This window comes from Pseudorca crassidens, chromosome 16 (assembly GCF_039906515.1).
Source record: "Pseudorca crassidens isolate mPseCra1 chromosome 16, mPseCra1.hap1, whole genome shotgun sequence".
In the NCBI taxonomy this organism is placed as follows: Eukaryota; Metazoa; Chordata; class Mammalia; order Artiodactyla; family Delphinidae; genus Pseudorca; species Pseudorca crassidens.
Window position 1 is genome coordinate 30,029,574 of NC_090311.1, and position 18,332 is coordinate 30,047,905.

General features: G+C 53.4%; 2 protein-coding genes across 3 annotated transcripts in view; both read right to left on the reverse strand.

Annotated features, from left to right (window-relative positions):
* Window positions 1-3,638: 3,638 nt before the first annotated feature.
* On the reverse strand, window positions 3,639-17,323 carry GOLGA7B (golgin A7 family member B). 2 transcript variants are annotated; one of them, XM_067709781.1, is made up of 5 exons: window positions 17,191-17,323; window positions 10,707-10,832; window positions 6,908-7,060; window positions 6,720-6,821; window positions 3,639-5,627 (listed from the first exon to the last, which is right to left on the reverse strand). In XM_067709781.1, exons 1-5 carry the CDS (start codon window positions 17,200-17,202, stop codon window positions 5,526-5,528), a joined length of 495 nt encoding a protein of 164 aa, XP_067565882.1. In that variant the 5' UTR covers window positions 17,203-17,323; the 3' UTR covers window positions 3,639-5,525. The 2 variants fall into 2 exon arrangements, with proteins under 2 accessions (XP_067565882.1, XP_067565881.1); XM_067709780.1 differs by lacking the exon at window positions 17,191-17,323 and adding an exon at window positions 11,714-12,041.
* Window positions 17,324-17,363: 40 nt separating this feature from the next.
* The window catches only part of ZFYVE27 (zinc finger FYVE-type containing 27), a 99,638-nt gene continuing 98,669 nt past the window's right edge, over window positions 17,364-18,332 (reverse strand). The window contains exon 13 of the mRNA XM_067709775.1: window positions 17,364-17,495. Within this exon, the coding sequence (XP_067565876.1) occupies window positions 17,452-17,495 (44 nt within the window). The 3' untranslated portion in view covers window positions 17,364-17,451. The remainder of the gene's footprint in view (window positions 17,496-18,332) is intronic.

Sequence of the window (18,332 nt, forward strand, 5' to 3'; positions counted from 1 at the left end):
AGCTCTGGGACGCTAAGTTCTGCTGTCCAGCAGATGCTGCAGTGACAGGCCCTTTAAATAGCCTCTTAGAGGAAGAGCTGTGAGTACAGCACAATCTGCTCTCAGTGCCGCCAGGAGAATAAATCCTCCCAAAGTCGCCTGAGAAGGGTTCTGTGGAAACCTCGGAAGGCTGGACTCTGAAAGGAGGGAAAGAACACCTATTTCATGCCAGGCACATTCGTGGCCAGCTTCTCACCGGCTCCTCTTAACCTTTTGGGGGGGTCACATACCCCTTTGAGAATCTGCTGAAAGCTGTGGATTCTCTTCCCCAGTTAAAGGTACATCGTTCTGCATACAAGGGCAAGGGGTCAAGATTAAGAGCTCCTGGCATAAACCTGGGCTGTTCTAAGATTTCCTTAGGTACAAGGGACCTTCTTTTTTAAGTGCCCCACCCCTCATCATATCAAACATTTCCATATACATCCGCAACCCGCACTAAATCACACACACACACACACACACACACACACACACACACACCTCGAGTTAAATTGCAGTTGACTGACAATGTTACATTTTGTAGATATGTAATCAAACATTAATTTCAGTTTTGTGCTTTTCCTATTTTGAAGCCAATGAACTTTTTGGTAAATTTCATTGAAATGCATCATACTTGTAGAAAATATGCAAATCTTAAGTGTACAACTCCATGAATGCTCTGAACGTGAGCACACCTATGTAACTGCTGGAGAAACAGCTCATCAGGAGTCTCCAGAAGCCCCCAGGCCCCCTTCCACTCGCTGCCCCCCACCCCAGGGCAGCCGCTATCCTGACTGCTAACACCATAGATTAGTTTTGCCTGTATTAGAATGTGTTATACGTGCAATCATAGAGTTCATACTCATTTTGTGTCTGGCTGAATTCATGGAACCGATCAACTTTTCCATTCAGGTCTCAGATATCTTCAGAGGCCTGTGAAAAGCTCATAGGCTCTAGGTACCGTCGAAACCAGGGGTTCTCAACCTTGCCTTCGCTCTAGAATCTCTAGGGGGAATTTTAAAACTCCTGATGCCCAGGCTGCACCCCAGAACAATGAAATCAGAATCCCTGGGGACAGGACCAGGCATCAGTGGTTTTCCTTGCTCCCCAGGTAAATTTGATTACGACCAAGGATGAGAAGCACTTGTCTAGGCAATTCTGTAAAGTATTAGTATCCCGATTTTACAGCTGGGGAAACTAAAGCTCCAGGTCTTTCCACCATATGCAACTGTCATGAAGCCGGAGCTCCAATTTAGGTCTGACTTGGGGCGCTCTTGCATTGCCTTCATGTGTGGTGAACAGTAAAGCCAAAACCAGGTGTGGGTGCCTCATGCCAGACACCTCGTCACTGTAAGTCCTTCCAGAGCTATGGAGAAGGGAGGTCGGGTTTCCCAGGCTGCAAGACCCCCAGGAGAAAGGCAGCACCCCGGTGGCTGGCCATAGGGAGAAAGAGTCACCACAGACTGGACTCCATCTTTGTCCCGCGCCACTCTGGAAGTCACAGAAAAGTCCTTGCAGGTGGGAGCAGCTGCTTGTTTGGGGGTCGCGGAGAATTTTCCCAGCCGCTGAGATGCTCTGGCCCGATCTGTTTTGATTTGGGGGTGCAGTGCAAGATGCCACCACTCGGTGGCACCATGAGCTTCTGTAAACCCTGTGGTTTTCACACACACCCCTGCCTTTGGCCAAAGGAAGCCAGAAAGCGGAGTCAGGGGACAGTGATGGGGGAGCAGCAGCCCAGAGCTGCCTGAGGGTTCCTCTGCTCCTGAGGCCTGATGGGGCCTGTCTCTGGCTGGCAAGGAGGTTGCAGGGATGTGGCTGCCACTTCCCCCATAACTGAGCCAGCAGAGGAAAGCCAGGCAGAGAAGCCACGCCTCAGCCGGCTTCTCCCCTCACTGCCCTTCACCAAGCTGCCCCTGTGGGCCCCACACGCCCATGAGGAGCCCAACCACCTACACTCCCGTGATGCCCTGGGCTTGAAGGTACCAGACCTCCCTTGGAGCCGAGGCACACCTCCAAGTCCTTCCCTGGGTTATTGCCAAATCCTCACCCTAGGATGGCTGAGGGGGTCTCTGAAGCTGGTATCGTCTTCCCCACAGTTTGGAGTCAGACTGTCTGGATTCAAAGCCAAGCTCTGCCACTTTCTAGTTGTATAGTTTTGGGCAAGTTACTTAACTTCTGTGAGCCTCAGTCTTTTCATCTGTAAAGTGGGAATAATAGTCCACACCACAGAGGGTCGTTGTGAGGACTGAATGATGAATTATGTAGAGTCTTAGCCTAGTGCCTGGCACATAGTCAGTGCTAAATAAATGTTAGCTACTATTGTTTGTTTATTATTACTAATAATAATAATGTTGCAAACAGGACAGACAAAATGAACCTACCTGCATGTTAAAGAACAGCCTTCATTGTGACAACCCACCCACACCCCAGGTTTCAGCAGAGTCAGCAAGTCCAGCTGCCCCTTAGAAGCAGAAAGTACAAACAGGGAAGAAACGCAGGGTCCTGTTCAGAGAGGGCCCCCCCCCAGACCCCCACCCAGAGGTGGAGCCATTGTTGCCATGGTCTGGTGGGTTCCTCTCTTGTCCCACAGACCTGAATGTGTGACCCCGGCCATCCTACAGCCTCGGGCAACTTCCATTAGGGTGTCATCCCCAAAGTGTCAGAGTGAGCACTGGGTCAGGAGACAACCTTGGTTCTAAACCTGGCACTATCATCAACCAGCTGTGTGACCTAGGTCAAGTCACTCACCCTCTCTGGGCCTCCATTCTGCCTCACTTAGATGATCTTTAAATGTCCTCCCACATCTGTGCCACATGGTTTTAGCAAAGTATCTGGCACACAGTAAGTGCTCATTAAATGTTATTTATTTTTATAAAAGCCAAGACACAGGGCTTCCCTGGTGGCGCAGTGGTTGAGAGTCCACCTGCCGATGCAGGGGACACAGGTTTGTGCCCCGGTCCGGGAGGATCCCACATGCCGCGGAGCAGCTGGGCCCATGAGCCATGGCCGCTGAGACTGCGCGTCCGGAGCCTAAGCTAAGACACAACTCTACTAGGTTCCAACACCCACATACTTTTCTTTAGAACTGAGTGACCTGTGTGATCCAACCCCGAACAGATATGAGCTCAAGAAATGGTTATTTATCTAATTAATCCATGACTTGATTTTTTTTTTTTTTTTGCGGTACACGGGCCTCTCACTGTTGTGGCCTCTCCCATTGGGGAGCGCAGGCTCAGCGGCCATGGCTCACGGGCCCAGCCCCTCTGCAGCATGTGGGATCTTCCCGGACTGGGGCACGAACCCGCGTCCCCTGCATCGGCAGGCGGACTCTCAACCGCTGCACCACCAGGGAAGCCCCGTGACTTGATTTTGACCTGGCTTTCAGTCTAACCTGTTCCCCCCACCTAAGGATCCCAGGGCCTCATAAAGCCTCCAGATTAGGGATGCAGAGTGTCTGCCTCCCACTAGACTGCAAGCTCCAAGAAGACAGGGCCCGTCCTGCCCGTGTCAGGGCGCTGCCTCTTCAGGAGCACACTCAGCCCTGCCTCCTCGCCGTGGTCCTGGGGCACAGATCTGGCCTCCCACCACCGTGGGGGAGAGAAGCAGCACAGAGCCTCAAGCTAGGCAAGGCCTTTTATTGGAAAAAGAAATAATAAAGCAAAAGGCCACCACATCGCCTACGCCCAGCCCTCCCACATGAGACGCACAGGTCAGCCCCAGCCATATGGTGGGCCAGGGTGGGTATAGGGGTAGGGGCTGTGCTGGAGCCCACTGGGCTGCAAGCTCACCCGGGGCATCCTTGGACCGGCACCCACTTAGGCTCAGGGGCTGGGCTGCCCTCTCCAGCTCTCTGGAACTTTCCTACACGCTGCTCCTGCATCCAAAAGAAAACCAGACCTCTCTTTGGTTCCAGAAAGCTACCTGGCTAGCTGGTCTTTCATATCCACTCTAGCACCTCCTGCCGGCTGAGGCAGGCAGTCTCCTTTGTCCATTTTCAGGCACCAGGATGGGGCTGCTGGGTGTCGGCAGCCAGGGCCTCATTGGCTGGACACCCCTCTTTCCTTTCAAGAAAGGAATTTGCCTTTTCCCCTGCGGGTTAGCAGCTCCTTTGACCTTCCAAAGAAGCCTCACTTACACAGCCTTAGGGAGCCCCGGAGCCTGGGCGGGCTGAATATGCAGTGTCCATGGCCCCGTTGCCTTGTCATGAGGGACTGAGAGGGGGGCACGGAAGGCCCTGGAAGGTTGGCTCCGTTCTCCTAGAACCCCAACTTCGTTTTTGTCAGAATGTACACAGTACAGTCAGAAGGTGGGGAGAACCTTGCAAGTAGGGGAGAGGCCAGGAAGAAGAGCCGCCTGGCAGCCCAGGCAAGGGGCAAGGGACATTAGGACATTCATTTGCAGGGGGACAGGCTGGACCCACACAGAGAAGCAGCCAGACCGTGGCGCACGAAGATAAGACAGGATGCAGAGAGGGGGTCATTGGCCCAGCAGCCAAGGGGAACGTACAAGTGCACTCACATACATGCACACACGCGTGTGCGCACACACTCACACAAGTGCACTCACCATGCACACACCTGCCCTCACACACAGTACACACAGGTGCATTCACGCACATAGTGCACTCACATGTGCACTTACACATGTGCCTGCGTGCACACTCACTCATTCTCACACACGTGCAGGTTCTAATCTCAGGAAGTTGGCTCCAGTTCTGGCGGTTAAACCCCCAAGGCTACATCTCTCCATGAGGCATTTCTCCAGACCCCCATATGACCTCCCAGAGCCCCAGGCCATGTGCCCCACCACCACCACCTGGTGGCCTGCGAAGTCGCAGGACTTGGACGCTTCTTGGCAAGGCTAAGATGACCTCCAGGCTCTGGGTGGAGGACAGGGACACCATGAGTCTAGAAGAGGTCAGGAGGGGGCTGAAGAGCTCCCCACTGCAGCGCCCATAGGCTGACCACTCCTGTCTCCCCAGACCTTGAATTCGGTGGAGGCAGGGTCACAGACAGGCAGAGGCCCCGTGGTGGCATCAGAAAGAGCAGACACTGGGAGACGGCCATGGGGAGCAGGGCCCTGATGGAGGGAGTCCTGGTGGATGCGGGATTTGGGGTGAGGAATCGTGCAGGATGGGAATTCTCTACGTGACAGACCTGGATCCTCTTCTGGGGTGTTGGGAGGGGAGCTGCAGAAGAGAGGGGCTGTCCAAATTGTGTTGTCCTCACCCCAGCCTCCCCCTGGAAAACCTGCCTCTGTGTGACCCAGACCAGCCCCGTCGGGTAAGAGCGAGGTCAGGAAGTGGACCGTCCTGCCAGGGGGCGAGGGGCAGGGGGTGCCGTTGATGGCCCGCAGGCAACACTGGGCGGGTCACCCTCCCTCCTGCCCTGGGCAGCAGGGTGGGCCCAGAGAACGACTCAGAAGCGGGTGCTCTGGTAGCGTAGCCGCCGCAGGTCTGCAGGGCCCTCAGTCCAGTCGTACACCTCCCTGCAAGGACTCTCGGCCAGTCACCGGCCACCCGCCCCGCCGCTGCTGCTGCCGCTGCCACTGCTACTGCCACTGCTGGAGCTGCCACTGCTGCACCGGTCCTCGTAGATGGAGATCTCGATCTGGGGTGGCGTTAAGGAGGGATGCAAGCGGACAGGAACTGGCTGATGGAGGCCAGCAGGGAAGCGGGAGGCAGAGCTGGTGCTGGTTCCCAGACAGGAAGGACTCAGAGGCCCGGGGAGCCAGACCCGAGCCCCTCCTCGCACCTGCACTCACTCAGCTCAGATGCTCCTGCCCATAGCCAAGACCAGGAGCTTGCATTCTAGTGCGTCTAATCGCTGTGTCCCAGGCTGGGGATGTGCCCAAGAGGGGGTGGTACTGCACAGGAAGTGTGAGGACTTGGGTGTCCTACGTTCAGATCTCAGCTCACCCATCTCATCTGTAAAGTGGGGATAATAATAGAATCTTGGGGTTACTGCAAGGATTAAATGAAATAAAACACGTAATGCACAATGCCTGCACATAGTAAAGTCGCAAAGACGGGAAGAGGCTGGCCCTGGGCTTTGTAAGCATGAGATTCTGGGCTTTGCATTTTCTTTACTCTTTTCCTGTCAGTTTTCCAGTAAAAGTTATTTTTAAACAATTCTACCCTCTGCTGCTGACTGGGGGACAGGATGTAGGTACACCTTGACCAGGTGGAGTGAGCAGACCTATAACCCTCTGGAACGCCAGCCTCCCACCGAGACCTCACTTTTCTCATCTGCGAAAGGGCAACAACAGGACCTGCTCATTGAACGGGCTTCAATGAGGGTTACATGCGAGAGCATTGACGAGTGGACCTGAGCTCAGATCCTGGCTCTGGCGGTCACCAGCTGGGCGGCCCTGAGCCAGGGTCAGCTACAAAGGCAATAAGAAGAGTTAGCCACTTTATAGGGGTCTTATGAGAAGTACATGGATTCATATTTTCACAGCACTTACTATGATATCTGGCATGTATTAAGCACTGATTAAATGCAGCTCAATAAAAGCGAAGCCTAAAATGCACAAACAGCACTAACTTGGGGTGGAGGCAGGGGCCGATGACCAGGGGTGTGGGGAACCCTAGGAACTCCCTGAACAGAGGCCCCAAAGGTGGTCCCATCTCCCAGCAGCCTCACCAGGGGCCCACTGGCCGGCAGCTCTGTGCCCTCGCACGGAACAGCTGGAAAGGATACAACCCTCATCCCACGCTCCACGGGGTCTGTGAGCAGGAGACCTCGGGGGGCAAAGACCTTCTCATTTTGCTCCTGGATGTATCGGGAGATCTTCTTGAGGACCTGCAAGGACAGGGACCGGTTGAGGATGAGGGTGGAGCACAGGAGCCCTGGGGGAAGGGATGCGGGGCTGTGGGGGAAGGAACCACCTTCTCATAGTGGGTCTCCATGCAGAGGAAGATGAAGTAGGCCGTGGCACAGGCCAGGCAGCCCTCGAGGTAGGAGCTGCCCCCAATCTTCTCCGCCTCTGCGTAGAAGCTGTTGAGGGTCTTCACAGTCTCCTCAAAGAGCTGCCGCTCGATCTGGAGGGAGAGAGGGACAGGGAGCCAGGCCCAGGTCAGCCTCCCTGGAGGTGGCAGTGGTGGGCCCGCACCAGCGTTGGGGTTGGCGGCACACAGGGAAGACCGGCGAGGCTGCAGGAGCGCATGGAGCGCCACACAGGGAGTCAGGAGACCTGGGGTCCAGTCCAGACTTGGCCATCAGCTAGCTGTGTGACCTTGGACTGATGACTTAACCACTCTCGCCTCAGTTTCCACATCTGTAAAATGGGAGTAAGAATGACTACTTGACCTCCCTTGGAAACTGAAAATTCCCATGAAATCCAAGATGTGAACATTTTCTGCAGCGGATCAAGCAGGAATTCCAGTGACTTTGCCACACACACACACACACACACACACACACACACACACACACACACCATTGTGATGGCTGTGAGAGGGCTCAGGACCTGATTAGTAGGGGCTCTCCACGTTTGGAGAGCATGAGACGGATTGGGTAAGACCTCAGGAGTGTCTTCCCAGGAGGAGGCACTTCCTCCCAGTTAAGAGGTCACCCAGGGGACGTCCCTCTTGGTGCAGTGGTTGAGAATCCGCCTGCCAATGCAGGCGACACGGGTTCGAGCCCTGGTCTGGGAAGATCCCACATGCCACGGAGCAACTGAGGCCATGAGCCACAACTACTGAGCCTGCACTCTAGAACCCGCAAGCCACAACTACTGAGCCCATGTGCCAGAACTACTGAAGCCCTCGCACCTAGAGCCCATGCTCCGCAACAAGAGAAGCCACCACAATGAGAAGCCCAGGCACCACAACGAAGAGTAGCCCCCACTCGCTGCAACTAGAGAAAGCCCACACGGATCAACAAAGACCCAACGCAGCCAAAAATTAATTAATTAATTACTTAAAAAAGAAAACAACAGGTTACCCAGAACAGGACAGCCCCATGCATTTGGACAACTGAGAAGCTATCCTGCCTGCATCCATGACCGTAATAGCTAATATCCATTAGGCACGTTCTCTGTGCCAGGCACTGTTTATGTATTCCTTCATTTAACCCTCATAACAATCCTATCAGAGAAGTACGACTCCCACCCCCATTTTACAGGGGAAGCCTGACGGAAGCTCTGCTCTGTGGTCCAGACCACCATCATCTCTGACCTCTTTAAGTGGTCTCCCTGCCCCCAGCCCTGCCAAGGGAGACTGTTAAAGTCAGATCATGTCATAACTCTGATCAAGAGCTTCCCAAGTCTCCCCATCTCTCTCCAAGTAAAATCCAAGGAGTCCTTACATGCCTGTGAGGCCCTCCAGGGCCCGGCCCTGCAACTCCTCTGATCCCATCTCCTGTTCTCTTGACTCCAGCCACACCGACTGCCCACTGCTTCCTGAAAATGCCACAGGTCCTTTGGGCCTGTGTCCTCAGCTGCAGTACTTTTCCCCAGACACCCCCTGCCCTGGCTCTTCCCTTACTTCCGCTTAGATCTCGCCTTATCTGACAGCACCCTGCGTCCTCTGCCCAGCTCCCCCTTTGTACTTGACCTTCTCTCTTTTATTTCCAGTATTTGTTACCACCTACATATTTTCTTGTTGCTTTTTAAATTTTTTTGTATCCTCTAATAGAAAATAAGGTCCATGTGTTCACTCCTACATCTCCAGTGCCCAATACATTGCAGGTGCCTAGTAAATACTTGCTGAATGCTGCATGAACTTGGGCAAGTTTACACAGCTCTGACCCGAGTCTGTGCCCTTCACCATGCAGCCCTCCACTGGAGCCTGGAGTGGAAGGTCATGCTCCAAACTCAGTAGGTATCAGAGTGTCTCTCATCCCACTTTTTACATTCTTTAAGCACCCCCACACCCCCACAGGACCAGAACTGCCCATCACATAAGATTAGGGACCTCCCATTCCTGTCTAGAACAAAAGCTCTCCCCCCAAATAGTCAGAAGCTTTGGGGTTCCCAGCCACTACTTCTATAAAGATCTGGAGTGAACATATAAAGAAAATTATGTCCATCCTGTCTGGGACCCAAGCCCTGCTGCTGTATCTCAGGGATCACCCCCGCACCAAAGGACAGGCATGCTAAGATGAGGAGATCTACATGGCTCCCCAAAAGTTGTTTAGGGGTCAGATCAGCAAAGGCCACCCCTGCCCCACCCTCCCAAACTCATTCAAATCTGCCTGGGCTGCTGAATGAAAGGTCATGGTCCTTCTTCTGCCCTCCCCCAACCCCAGGCCAGTTCTAAGGGGGCCTGGGGTGAGGGCTACATACACCCAGGACCAGGAGCAAAACTCAGCAGAAGAAGCTGATGCCTTGCAAGGAGCCAGTGGTCCATGAAACAACCAAGTAGCTGAGTTGGAGCGGGAGGCTGTGGGCAGAGCCCTTGCTTGACGGCCTCTGATGCCACCAGCAGACCCTGTGATGGCACGTCAGGCTCTCCCCTCCGTCCGAGGTGGGGAGAAGGAGGGAAAAGCACCCTCCAGCCCTTCCTCCAGGTCTCTAAGCTTTCCCTGCCAAGACTCTGATCACCCAGGCACCCAGTTTTATCTATACCCACCAAGGAAACAGGAGTCCTGTGAAAAAGCAGAGTCGGACGCCAAGGCCCTTTCGGCCCTCAGTCAGTCACTTCCTCTTCCTGGCCCTGAGTTTCCTCTCTTAAATGAGAGGATGAACTAATGCAATGCTTCCCAAACATTTATGCACATATGAATAACTTCAGGATCTGGTTAAAATGCAAATTCTGAGTCAGTAGATCCAGGGTGGAGCCTGAGATTCTGTGTTTCCAGGGGACGTTGACGTTGCCTGTTTTGGTTCAAGGGCTTAGCTGTTCTCGATTGTGGTACACACTAAAATCACCCGAGCAGCTTTTGAAACATAGGCATACTCAGGTCTCGCCTCCAGGAGATTCTGATTCAAATGGTCTGAGAAGCGAGAGGGTGGTTCCAAGCAGCAAAGACTACCACCGTCCTATTCTACCCAAGCTGACGCCCTGCCAGGTTTTCTCAAAAGCTCCCAGGTGATTCTAACGGGCAGCCCAGCATGAGAATCACTGTACTAGGAGACCAGAGATTCTCAAAGTGGGATCTGTGAATCACCCAGTTCCACAGCACCTGGGGAGTCCTCATTAAAAATTAAGATACTCAGCCCCGGACACACAGTGGAACCACCCAGGGAAATTTAAAGCAATGCTGATGCCTGGGCCCCAGTCCCAGACACTCTGATTTAATTGATCTTGGGTGCGGGCTGGGCATTGGGATTTTTTTAAGCTCCCCAGGAAATTCTAATGTGCAGCTGGGGTTAAGAAGTGTTTCTAAAAAGAGATTCCTGAACCCAGTCCTGCAACTGAGTCAGCATCTCTGATGACAGCTAGTATCATCCAATAAGCAAATTCCAATAAGACCCAGGAATTTGCATTTGTTTGACAAGCTCTCTAGGTGATTCTCTGAAATCTGAGAGCCACTGAACTAGAAAATCTCTGAGGTGTTTCAGCTCTAACTTTCTAGAAGGTGACAGCAAGACAGTGTTAAGGACATTATTTAGTTCTTCCACCTGAAGTGGCTGAGCAAGTTGTTTACTATACTACTTTTTTTCTTGGAAAAATATACGTATTCTAATAAGCCCCTCAGTTCCATCATAGTCTATGATCCAACTTTAGCAAAAGACATCCTTACCCGGCTGTCCAGCTCTGGGGGGAATTTGGTCTGGAACTGACAGATGGTCCCATCGCTGTAGTCTCTCTGGATAAAGACCTTGGTGGCCAGCGAGGCACTTCGCCGGAGCTCCTGCAGATTGTGGACCTGGGGAGACGTTCAGGAGACACGCACTCAAGGTGATCATCCTTCTAGGTTTGTCCAAGACTGAGGGGTTTACTGGGGTGTGGGCCTTTCATTGCTAAAGTCAGGAAAGTTCCCAGCAACGCAGGACAACTTGTCTACCCCACAAATGTTCAAGGAAGGTTGCGGGAAGCAGGCTTGTTGAGTTTACTCCAGAAGATGCCTCTAGCTATCCCAGAAAGATCTAGAAAAAGCCTGAAGCAGAGCCAAAGCTGAGCCAAAGCGAGAGGTTCTGGAACCACCAACAGAGCCAGGAACAAACTTTAACGAGAGGAAAACACTTCCTGGTGGCTAGCCCAGATTCTCTCTCTCTCTCTCTCTCTCTCTCTCTCTCTCTCTCTCTTTCTTTCTCTCTGTCTCTCTCTGTCTCTCTCTGTCTCTCTCTCTCTCTCTCTGTCTCTCTCTCTCTCTCTCACACACACACACACACACACACACACATGCATGGTGGGGTCTTTCACTCTTTCATTCATTCAGCAAGTATCAAATGTTCACAGCTTGTCAGGCTGTGGCTTGGGGACCCCAGCACTGGACAAGACTGATGCCTCGGACCCATCCCGCCTAGTAGAGCTGACAGGGTTGGGGGAGGGGAGCTTGTGGGGCAAAGGAAGATGTGATGCGCCCATGAACTCAGAGGGAGATGGGTTCAGGCCAGGTTATGGCTTAAGTCAGAGACACCACAGATTGTTTCCACGTCCAGCACGTCTCATCACAGGAAAGAAGGGGCCCACATACATCCAAATTTCCCAGAGAAAATTGTGGATAAAGTGGGCTGAGGCCAGAAAATGAAGAAATCTCCTGCCCTTGTAGGAAGGAGTGGGGTGACTTCTGTCCCTTGTCCACACCTGCAAACTTGACATTGACACAGGCTCTAGCATTTCAGAGAAGTGGGCTCAATTCCACGGAAGAACTGGGCCTCTTTCTTCCACTTCCAGCCTCCATCACCCGCATTTGAGACAAGCTTCCCACTGGGTGAAATATTCCAGACACTGGAACCACGTGGAGCCCAAGCCCCAAAGGCAGAGTGAACACAGCCAGTTCATCCTGTGTAATTAAGGTGAATCCGTTCAGTCACTCAGCTTTCATTTATTGAGTCCCTACTATTGCCAGGCTCTGGGGATGCTGAGCAAAAGACAGTCTGTGAGCTCCAGGGAGGAAGACAAGTAAATACACAATGAATCAGACTGATAAATGCTGCGGAGAAGTAGCATCTCCCCCAGAAACGCTTACTCAGAAAAGGCTCCCTGAAGTCTGTGTGGAGTCATAAAGGAGCTACAGCGGTGGGGGGGGGGGGGGGCGGGGAGGGGGGTGAGGGAGGGAAGAAAAGGCAACCCAGAGGGAGGAGCTTGTGCAAAGTTAACGGAGACAACAGAGAACAAGGTCTACTCCAATGACTGGAGGCAGATTTCAGCAAGACTGAGGTTGGTTTGCAGAGCAGATAAGAGCAGTAGATGATGAGAGTGTAGAGAAGGCAAGGGTTAGATCACAAAGAGCTTGACAAGTTCCTACTGGAGCGGAGGGTTTAAGATAGAAGATACTTAAATTGCTTAAGAGCTGGGGGAAGAATAAGTAAAGAGAGAAAGGTTTTCAGTGTGGTAGTAGGATCAGATGACAGGTGGATCAAGGTCCTGGGATGGTGCTAACAAGACTTTCCTAAATCCCAGTGAATTTTGCTCTGTGTAAGAGTGTGACCCTAAAGTATTGTAATTGGATGAAATACTGTATAAGGGCTCCTATAGTCCTTGATTCCCCTAATCAAGGTTTTAATTGAAGGAGTCCCCTTGACATTTAGTAGGAGCCTATGTTAGCTTTGAAAAATAAAAAATGCTTTGGTAATATAAAAATGTTATTCATTAGTGTGTCTGCTCTGTCTGGTTAAGGTTTCATACAGTTGTATTTTCAAAGGAAAAGGAAGGGGCTGTGACCTTCCTCCGAGCTTCTAAACCAACCTACATGAGCCTGTCAATCTTGAGGATGGACTGCCCTAGCCCCAGAAGGATCTTTCTGGTAGCTTCGTGAGTGGTGCCTGGGAAGTGGGCATGACTGGGGTAGGGGGCCAGGTGGAGGGATGACTATCTTTGTAGTAGTCCAGGGGAAAATTAAAGTGGGTCTAACTTAAGAAAAATAATGGTGAGAATGGAAAGAAAAGGAAAGAACAGTGCTTCAGCCATTCTGAAACGGGCTCAGCTTCTTCCCCTCCAATACCCTCCTTTGTCTGTGACTGACGCACACATACTGTGTGCTGCCATGAAGGTATACGTCTCTAGTGACTGCCTAGCTGTTGACTACAGCCACTTCTTCCTCTTGGTCACACAGCTAGATTAATTCCCAGCCTCCCTTTCAGTTAGGTGTGGCCGTATGACTGAACGGAATGCGAATGGAAGTGATGAATGTCACGTATAGGCTTGGCTCATAAAGACCACCACTCCTCTGTGATTTTTCTCCCCTCCCACAGAAACCAAGAGAGCCATGTGTTGAAGACAGTGGAACCACAAGATGAAGAGAGCCTGGGTGCCTGGATCACTGCCTAGAGGAGAGCCACGTACTGATCAGGAATGCCGGGCTGGGACTTTACTGAGCAGGAAATAAACCTCTATTTTATTGCACCATTAAGGTTTTAGGGGGCTACCTGACAGAGTACAGTCCCATTTCCTTCTGGCTTTTATCAATGTGTTCCCAAGTAGCCAGAGTGGGAGGGGTCAACACGCTTTCCAAACCCAACAATATTCTGAGCCTTAGAACACTGTCCTGGCTCTGGATGACTAGGGATCTTCTTCCCTCCCTGGAGAGTGTCTGTGGGGTCTCGAGGAGGTGCTAGAGGATGGTATCAGGCACACTTTGTACGCCAGAGCCCTAGTTTCCCAGATCTACTTAGAGCACACAGACTCTAAGATTCTAACGCATCTGTAGTTAGTAGGATCTAAGACAAGGCAGGGTCTCCTGCCTCTTACTTCTCACCTTCCTCAACCCTCCCCTCTCTCCCATCACCATCCCCCAGCTGCTGGCAGCTGAGTCAGGACAGGACCAAGAGGCCCTGCATGAGGAAGAAAGAGAAAATCAGTGGTGAGATCTGCTGACACCAATTTTTGAACTGCATGGCAGGGAAAAGGAGGCTGCCAGGAGAGTGGGCATCCCAGGTCTCACATTTGGGGTCTGTACACTTGAAAGAGTCACCTTGGCAGAGGCGGCGAGCAGCGAGCACTGGAGGGCAGATGAGCACCCCCAGGCAGGTCGGACCAAGACAAACAGGAGGTCCCATCTGGCCCACATCTCCAGGCTCGTTAAAAACCAGTGAATGCCAGAGGATGTGTTTGAGACTCAACTCAAGAATCACAAGGTTCAGCTGATGAGCCGACACCATCCTCCCTGGCTGGGGAGTGGAGGGGGAGTGAGGATCCTGAGTCACAGGCAGCCGAGCCGGGCTCAGGATGGAAACCCAGGCGCAGGGCCTCCTCCTCAGGCTGCACCAGAGCCCCAGCCCAGCGCCTTGTCTGCTGCTGGTTAATTTCATGCCTCAGAGCTCAAACCTCCAATGCCTTTCTTGGCTAACGCTACTTGGGTGCATGTAAAAATCTCTGAGGGGCCAAACTCCACCACTTGGACAAGCCCCTCCCAGCCAAGCATTTCCCAGTTGTCCTCGGCCATCTGGACTGGTTTCCAGGGCAGACCCTGCTCCCATGACACACATTCGCAGAGGTTCGTCACGCAGGAAATGGGCTCATTACAGTTTTCCAAATGAGGTCAGTGTATGGCTCAGGAGGCTTCATCCCTCCTCTGAGGTCCTCACACACACCCCTCCCCGAATGCTAACTCCTAAACAGAAATTAGGGAGTAGAAAATATCCAGTTTCCATGCCTTCCATCCAGGAATATCCAATCTTTCTCAATTCTCTCCCTCTGTCTCTTCTTCCCTCCCTCTCTCCCCTCTCCTCCTCTCAAAACACTTTCTGCTGGAGCTGAGGACCTCCCGTTCAAAATCCTAAGAGAATGGCCACAGGAGCTTGGCATGAGGTTTTACTTCTCCCAACAGGTTTTTCCTGGTAATCTTAACACAGTCCTAACAGCAAAAACAGCCTGGGGAAAATGACTCGCTCTGCAGCCCAGATAATGTGAACGTCCTGTGCCTTGGCAGAGCTAAGGCTTCCTCCCTCTGTGCTGCCATCAGAGTCCACCCAAGGCCAAATTGGGAAATGGGCAATATTTGTCCTCAGCCCCTCAACCTTGTGGGCACTCCTCCATCCCTCTGCCCTCAAGCTGAACCAGCCAGGCCAGTCAGGGTACCTGCGTCCCCATACTCCAGCCCTTCCAGAACTCCTTTGCATCCTTCCCCCATCAGAGTCTTATGTCAGGACCCCTAGTCCTCTACTCTCTACTGGGCAACACAGTTGGCTAATTGGATACACCTGGATGCAGCAAACAAAGCACTGGCCAGGGAGGCAGAAGACTCAAGTTCTAGTCCTGGCCCTGCCACTTTCTAGCCATATTTCCTTGGATAAGTCTCGGCACTCCGGTTGCATCATCTGTAAAATGGGAGAATGAGGCCTTCCTTGGCTCCTTCACAGGGATTAGGCAAGCTTCTGAGCCTCAGTTGTCTCATCTGTTAATTGGGGATAATGACACTATCCTCGCCTACTTCACAGGGTTGCTCTAAGGCTCAAAGGAGATCACTCATGTGATAGTGCTTTGTATACAGGAAAATGCTATATTCACAGAAGCATTATGAGCAGAGCTAACAGCAGGCTAACGGCAGCCTCCAGGAAACACTGCCTCGACCTAGAGATGTAAGCCTGCTGGTTAGAATCTGTGAACCATAGCAGACCTGAGAGGGAGATGTGCCGGGACAAATGGGCCTCATCACAGATGTGGCCACCTTTTCTGCCCACACTGCTGGCCCAACTGTCCCCACGTGGCTGAAGTCTCCCCTTCCTGTCCAACACCAGCAGCCTCTCTGCTGCAGTCTGCCAGCCCTGTCTGGAACATGACCAGCTCCTTGGCCATTTCTCCTTTGTTCTTCCTCCTCTTCTCAGTATCTCTGGCACTTTCTGAGCACTCTGCCTTCCTCCACCCTAGAAACCAAGCTCCATGGGTCTGTGCAGGGCTTGTCCCCTCACAGGGTCCTGAGGGACGAGCTCTCCTAGCTAACCCTGTGCCTTGTCAGAAAGCCGAGTGATGCCAAGCAACCGCACCTCGTTCTGTGGTGGCGACGACAGCAGAATAACAACAGTAACACTTGGTACTGATGTCACGCTGCTCAGCAGGGTGCCCAGAGGCACTGCATAGGATCATTCAAAAGCCCTTGCTGTCCCCCTGGCTTGTGTTCCAGCTGGGTTGGAAATGGGGAAACACCACAAAAAAAGTCAACATTAGAGCTGGGGAAATCTGGTGTCCTGGGTTCCACTCCAAAATCCAAAGAAGAAACTTTCAGCTCTGCTGCTGACACGCTGTGTGAGTGTTAAATAGGTCCTCCCCTTCAGGTATTAGCTTTACCACTTATGAAGTGGGAATATTAAGAGCTCCATTTCCCTTGTGAAATGAGGGGGTAGAGGAGGTAATTCCTGATCTCTTAAGCAATGCACATAGATCCTGCCCTCAGTCAATAGGTCCCTGGTTCAGCTTTCAAGTCCCTTGAAGGTGACACAGGTATAGGCACACCCTGAAGAAGGCAGCTCCTCCCATCGGACACAAGGGAAATGCGGTCTTCTGGTACAGGAAACTCAAAAGGGGTGAAGAAGCAAGAAAGGGTAATATGCAAAATTGAACTGGTGCAGGCAGCTCATTAAAACCAACCATTTGGGGTTTTGACCTGAGGGTTCTTTGTCCCCTCCTGTCCCCCTGCCCCCGGGGAGGAAATGCAGATGTGAAGGCAGGTCTGTCATCTCTTAGCCAGGCTTTTGGGCTCAGAAGCTGGATGGCTGCACCACGTAGCAACAGCAGCCAGCCGCCTTCTCTCCCCTAAAACTGGCTCAGGCTCATCTCCAAGCCTCTAGGGAAGTGGTTTCAGGACTTTCAGTCCATGGGAAGGGGAAACCCCAGCTGAGGCCCCGGGAGCAAACCCGGCACTAGTGCCAACAAGTGGTGCGGACAGCTTCGGGACTCCGATGGGGAAGATTGACACGCCAGGGGTGAAATGAGCTCCAGTGAGGAGCCCCTCTCTTCCCCCCCGGCCACTTCGCCCCTCCCCCACGCCTTCCCTCCGGACCCGATCCGGGAAACCACCCCATCCCATCCTACCCACCCCCCCTCCGTCTTCCTTCCCCGCCCCTAGCTGGGATCTCTTCCCACAGCAGCCGGGCACTGCCTGCGGGCCGGTGCTCGCTCCCTACCTCAGTGGCCATGTTCCGGGGGCGCTGACAGCTCCGAGCAGCTGCGGGGCCCGTCGAGGGGGGTTGTCCGCCGTGCTGACTCGGGGAGCAGGTGGGCTGGCGGCAAAGAGACGGGGCCCGGGGCGCTGTCCACGGTGCTGATGCGGACGCCGCAGACCCGTGCGCCCGTGGGCTGCTGGGCGGGCGGGCGCCTAGGTCCTGGAGACGGTCACTGTGCTCTCCGCGGTGCTGATAAGGTCGCCGTGCCGGAGAGGCGAAGCCTCAGCCGAGGCTCTTCCGGGCCCGATCGCTGGTTGCCGCTGCTCCTGCAGGCAGCGTCCCGGTTTATCTTTAACAGGGGCGGCGGGCGTGGGGGCGGCGGGGGGTGGGGGGTGGCGGGGAGGAGGGGCCAGGCGCCTCGGCAGATCGGGTGGGAGAAGCGGCGGCCCCGGACTCCGGCGCCCGCCCGCCGGAGAGGAGCCCCGCCCGCAGCCAGAAGCTCCGCTCCTGCCCGGCCCGGAGGCCCCGCCTCTCCTGCCTGCCCCTCCCCCTAGTAAGAGAGCCAGGACCTGGGCGCTCGCTACCGAGGCCTCCAGGGACTTGCAGACTCGGAGGAGAGAGAAGCAGGACCGTTCTGGGGCAAGACACTCTAGCCTGCCAGGGCTGAGGGTCCTCGACTCGTTCGCAGGCCCCTAGGTGCGGGCTCTTTACCTTTCCAACGCCCTTCTTCCCAACCCCTCCCCCATCGTGGCCCAGGCTGCCTCGTCTGCGTTTTTTTCCTCTTCTTTCTCTTCTGTTTCTTTGTGGCCCCCTCTCGAGGCTTGCATGGACGTTCCCTCCTCTCCCCTCTCTCCTTTTCACTGCCTTGAACCCTATTAGCTAGAGGAGGCTGCTGCAGACCGCAGAGAATCGTCTCCTTTCTTTAAATATGTACCCTTGTTTCATCCCCAGAGATACCCTGGGGTTCCTTCTTTCAGGGAGCTCCAGAACTGAAGCCAGCCTCTCCTTGCTGCTTTTCCTGGCCCTGCCCCCAACCCTTACTCTTCCCTCTCTCCTCTGAAATCCCAGAGTTGACATACACACCACCATCTCCAATTAAAAACCACAAGCAGATGGTGCCAAATGGGTACGCCCACTCTCTAAGGATGGCAGGTCTGGCTCCG